The 5,689-nt window shown below is 33.4% G+C and overlaps 1 protein-coding gene across 1 annotated transcript; it reads right to left on the reverse strand.

Moving 5' to 3' along the window:
• Positions 1-1,171: 1,171 nt before the first annotated feature.
• On the reverse strand, positions 1,172-4,773 carry LOC110035137 (WAT1-related protein At4g08300-like). Its single transcript, XM_020739380.1, has 7 exons — positions 4,537-4,773; positions 3,627-3,689; positions 3,398-3,514; positions 2,260-2,509; positions 1,981-2,142; positions 1,743-1,894; positions 1,172-1,596 (listed from the first exon to the last, which is right to left on the reverse strand). Exons 1-7 carry the CDS (start codon positions 4,734-4,736, stop codon positions 1,392-1,394), a joined length of 1,149 nt encoding a protein of 382 aa, XP_020595039.1. The 5' UTR covers positions 4,737-4,773; the 3' UTR covers positions 1,172-1,391.
• Between the last annotated feature and the right edge of the window lie 916 nt (positions 4,774-5,689).

Raw genomic sequence — 5,689 nt, forward strand, 5'->3', positions numbered from 1 at the left:
CGTTCGTGATGATATTGTTAGGAGAAAGATTAGTACCAATGATAATCTTGCGATATGAAAAGTAAAAAAATCCTAATAGCTAGGTTTGAGCAGTGCTTAGACTTGATTGGTATTTATTCTTGATCATTATAGCTTTGTGAAATAGATGAAAGTTATATTCAACACTCTTTAGAAATTTATGTCAAGGTGGAGGTTGCTAATTTTGTGTTTGGTTTTCACTGATTGAGGTTTTAGATGAAAATTGTAAACACATGGATTGAAGGTTTGGACTATTAGATCAAGTTTATAAAAGTCTTTAGATTGCAATCCTTGTGTTATTGCTTTATTGAGTCTCTTGTAATTTTTCTCTTTGAAAGGGTCTTGCTAAAACTATATATTTTACTCATCTATTTTGTGGAATGGCAACTCTCCTCTTGTAATCTCTTATTTAATATATTAAATTCTCCTCTTCTACTCGTGGATTTTCCTATTTTGGGTTTTCCATATAAAATTTGTGTATTCCTTTTTTCTATTAGATTTTTTTTACTTGTTGCATAGATTCGGTATCTCTATATATATATATATATCTGTGTGTGTGTGTGTGTGTGTGTGTGTGTGTGTGTGTGTGTGTGTGTGTGTGTGTGTGTGTGTGTGTGTGTGTGTGTGTGTGTGTGTGTGTGTGTGTGTGTGTGTGTGTGTGTGTGTGTGTGTGCTGCAAGTTGTGGCCTATTAGTTGGGGTGGTTCGTTGTAAGTCCCCTCCGGTCACGGCTTCCATCACCAGTGGAGCTGGATTCTTGAATATTTAGGCACATGGCGCAGGTTCTCATCAAGGAGCCTAGCGCATGGGCAATCGGTATTTGGGCCTCTGCCAAATACCGATTTCCTTTAGAAGAAGAATATATATATATATATATAAAATGACAATAGAGAAAGTTTGTTGGAGCGACCATTTTTCCCTCTATTATATGACAACGAATTTATTTTGTTGGAGACCACTCATTTGAAAAGAAAGGCTAGCTGATGTGGGAATCCTTGCAAAACTGGGAATTCATCAAGAAATTTGAGAATATTTAGTTTAATCCTAAATCAATTATTAAATTTATATTGATACAGAATAATAGATAATTAGTAATCATCATTAGAGTAATTCACTCTTGAATGAAAATGAACTTAGCTACTAATATATCTCGGTCAACTTTAGTCACTCTTCATCTAAGCTCTATTAACATTTTTTGCCACAATTACATCAACATTTGTTAGTTTATTCAAACTTGCACACATTAACAACAACAATTGCCTTTGAGTCATTGAGTCCTATGACTACAAAAGCCCCTTCCCTAATCTAACAATTGCAGAGAAACAGGGAACCTCAATCCTCTAAACTCATCAGCTGTGCTATTACAGCTAAGACTCATGGGTTCTTAATTGCCGGAATCTCGATGAGTGTAGGGCCCCCAGCAAATTCCATCCTTGTGCCATTGGTTGTCCCCATAGCCATGGGGAGCTCCGTCACTCCATTCTTCCCACCATTGTTGGATGAAGAGGCAAGATGATCATTGCCCTTTCCCCATATGAGGGAGTAAAGGCCTATCACTATAACTGCTGCCCCAAGAACCCTGAATTTGAGTTTGCAACCAAAAAAAAGAAAAAAATTGAAGAATATGTGACAAAATGTCTCAATGGCATGTCCAGAAAAAATAATATTGGTTAATCTCACATTCGCTAGCCTATGCTCGATGCTTATGCAAAGTATAATGCATACCTTCCAAGAGGTATTTCCTCTACTAAAATGATGGATCCCATAAGAGCAGTTATGATCATGCAAAGAGGATTGAAGGCAGTGACGAAAACAGGACCTCTCTCTTGCATAACAATCCCTTGTACATAATAAGCTACACCGGAGCAAACTATACCCTACAAGCCAAGAAATGAATTATTGCCATTTGTTAGCAAAAATGCCTCATTATAATTACTAATATTTGTTAAGGTAAAAAAATTACAGAGTAGACTGCTGTGAAGAGCCTCATGTCAAGACCAATGATCCATGGCTTAGCGCTACCACGCTCCACCACCAATGCCACCGTTGCGCTGAGCAAGGCGCCAATGGCGCATATCAAAATTGTCAGTGTCAGCTTTGCAGGGTATGATTCCAACGTGTTGGACTGCAAAAATATAGATATAAAATTATACATATATATACTTTAGTTCCAACTATAGAAATGATATGATATTCTCCAAATGTTAAATAAAACCAGTTATACGGAAACATGTTTGATTACCTGAACGATGAAGAACAAAGACCAGCTGATGCAGCTGACGAACAACATGGAGGTACCTTTAAGCCAGTTCGTGGTTCCGGCTTGGGTACCGGCAGCAGCGACATTAATGTGGTGGGCTCGTCCCTTGGTCCAGAAAAAATGAACGATGGGGCCCTTGTATAGTATCATTAAAATGGCCCCAACAACCGTTATTGCTGTTCCAATTACTTTTGCTTGGCTACGTCTTCGTCTAATATTTATCTTCTCCATTCTAATTCGGGAACAATTATGATGATCAAGAAATAAAAAATCAGAACACAGCTACTATATATTGAGCTAATTAAGCTTTTATTTGAGTAATATGGTGGGGATAAGCTGAAGATCTCCAATCAGAAGGAAATATTTGACACAATTGCACATAAATAAACCCCAAAGGAAGGATATGTAAGGAATTCTTTTATGAGTTGTTTAGTCTATTATCTTAAAGAGAAAAGTCTACTTAATTGGTTTCTACTTTTAGCCACCGACAAACTCAATCTTTAGTATTTTTTTTTTTTTTTTTTTACTTAAATGGTTTCTACGTTTAGCCACCGACAAACTCAATCTCTAGTTTTTTCTTTTTTTTTGTTTTTCTTTCTCTTTGTTTTTGAACAATTATACTTTTATGGAACCAATAATCAAAATTCGGCCAAAAAAAATAGTGGTAAAATTTATTTTTAATCCATGGAAATAAGAGGGGATCGTTTAATATTTGAGAAATTTACATACATACCATACAATTGTTATGTATTTACAAATCTAACTCTCAAAGTTTGATATATCCACTTAAAAAATATTATTGTCGTACGTTTATGCATGGAAATAAATATTTCACTTTTGAAAAAAAATATTTATAATGATATTTTTGATGCGATGTTAAAAAATTGAATGGTACGACTGTGAATATGAATATTTTGATGTTACATATATAAATACATAGGAATTATAAGAATTATGTGACATCTATGAAGTCCCCTTAAAATTTTTATTTCATTGTATGTTTTAACTTTCAATATATATATATGTGTGTGTGTGTGTGTGTGTGTGTGTGAACCTCATAATTGAGTTTGTAAATCTCCTAATAATTAATGATGCCAACATAATTAAGTGAAAGTTTTACCTTAGAATAATGGCCAATGTGAAAGTAATTGCTGGTAATATGTTGTAAAACGCAGCAGAAAAGCTTGCGTTCGTCAACTTAGCTCCCATGTAATAAAAATTCTGATCTAACACAGGCCTGAAAAAGCGATAAACAGAGCATTGATTTTTAAAGATCAATTTATGATGCTACGTACGACTAAGAAGTGATTTTGATAAATGAAGGGAAAAATAGAGGGATAATTGCGTACTCAAGGACCGCGAGGGCAACAATCTTGAGGAAGATGAGGGGAGTGATCTTTGGCCTTTTCTCCCTGTCAAATAAATATACCAAATTAAAGGAAAAGTTTTAAGCTAAAGATGCCTTGAATTCAAAATTATATATATATGGTCTTGTTTATCATTAAATTCACTCAAAATTATAATAAAACTTATCTTTGAATTCAAGTATCAACTGATTAGTAGAATCTTTTTTCTTAAAAGAAGGAAAATATTTACATACATACAAGATAATGTTTTATTTAAATATCGACAAATTTAGCTTTTGATTTTGTACTTTTATAACATCATTCATATCTACCAAAACTATTACTATTTTAATTTCTTAAAAATTAAAATACGTTCTATCATGCATAAGATAAAATGGTATAGAAGCAAAAAGTCAATATTTAGATGATAAAAGGATCTAAATTCCTAAGAATTATTTGTTATGTAAATAAAATTTTATAAGAAAGAAGTTGTTTTTAGAAAATCCTTAATAAAATTTACTTGGTGATATTCTAAGCATGATTTTTCCTAGTTGTTAAACAACACTAGATTCTTGTATTTAAGTCAACATCAAAAACTAAAAAATTCTGTTATTTGAAAAAAAAAAAAACTGAAAAATCATGTATCCTGAAAAATCATGTATCCTCGTATCCTCGTATAAATATAATTGTCTGCAGGTATTCACAATCATAGAGTTTCGCTTTTGGACTGAATTCAAACTTCTAGAATTCATATGATAACTAATATGTACCTACCAACTTTAACACTATTTAATCACACTCCATATCTAACAACATACCTATTAATTAAAACACTTCCGCAATTTTGTTTCATTAATCAATAACCATAAAAAACTCAAGTATAGACATAGTACGTATTAGGAGGGAAATTAACCTCTCAAACCATAGTGCGAACGGGGCAATGATTGCGGCAGCCACAACGTTACGATACACAACCAGAACATAATGGTTCATGCCGTTCTTGAGTGTTGCCGCAGAGATTACGTACATCCCTGCATAACCAAACTGCAGCAACACAATATAGACATATGGCTTCAGCTTCTGAAACAGTTTCGCACTGCTATCGCTTGTCATCGTTGTCTTCAGATTGTAGGGTGAGCACCAGCTTCATGCCCTTTATATAATCGAAGTAAAAGCTTATTTTGACGCTGGGTCGATAGTAGTACTTGTTCGTGGAGTGAACTTCCACGTCCAGATTCCATTATCGTTGTAGAAAGATGCAGAGAGAAGGGTGCAATGATCAAATTTCTCTTACTGGCTTTTGGGTTTAATATTGTCTAGTGCGTGCATTATAGCTGCTTATTTTAGCGGTTTTAGTGCTTGCTGATGGTGTTGGGGGTTGGTGCGTTCGTGTTAGGATGGCATTCCTCTTGACTAATGGATAGAATTTCGATGAGAAAATTTTTATTGGTGAGTGTTAATTAGCTTAATTGATTAATGTTATGAAAAGTGTTATTAAGATGTAATGTTAAGACTGAAATCTGTTAACAATGAATTATGGCTTCACACTAATAATTCCAATAAGAAAATAGAATAGAAATATTTTAAGGAATGACTTTTTTTATGCTTGGATTTTAGGATTTGAATCATCTTGATTAGTTATCTTGTAAATTGACCTTTGGTTGTTTCATTGGATGGTTGGAATCAACACAATTTATTTTCCATAAAAAAATATTTGAATGAGATGAATAGGATTAGTTTTGAAAAACTTAGTTCTGACCATTCAAGCTAGATTGCAGGGATGTGAATTTTAACTACATAAAATGAAATTGATCATAATAAAATTTTTGCATCCATGGATATCATTTGATGATAAAGGATTGTTATTGGATATCATAAATATCAGTGTGAATCCATTGGTTGTGATGCATTTCTAATGCAATTCTATTTAATAAATTTCTTATAAAGCTCCCACCCCCTCAAAATATGAGGATATTTCTAATTGGAGAAAACTGTAATTGGAACAAGGAGATGGAAGTAGAGGGAAATTAAACATTATATTGCTAAAAGTTGTTTTGTTTACTTCA

Source organism: Phalaenopsis equestris, unplaced genomic scaffold (genome assembly GCF_001263595.1).
Source record: "Phalaenopsis equestris unplaced genomic scaffold, ASM126359v1 Scaffold000002, whole genome shotgun sequence".
Lineage (NCBI taxonomy): Eukaryota > Viridiplantae > Streptophyta > Magnoliopsida > Asparagales > Orchidaceae > Phalaenopsis > Phalaenopsis equestris.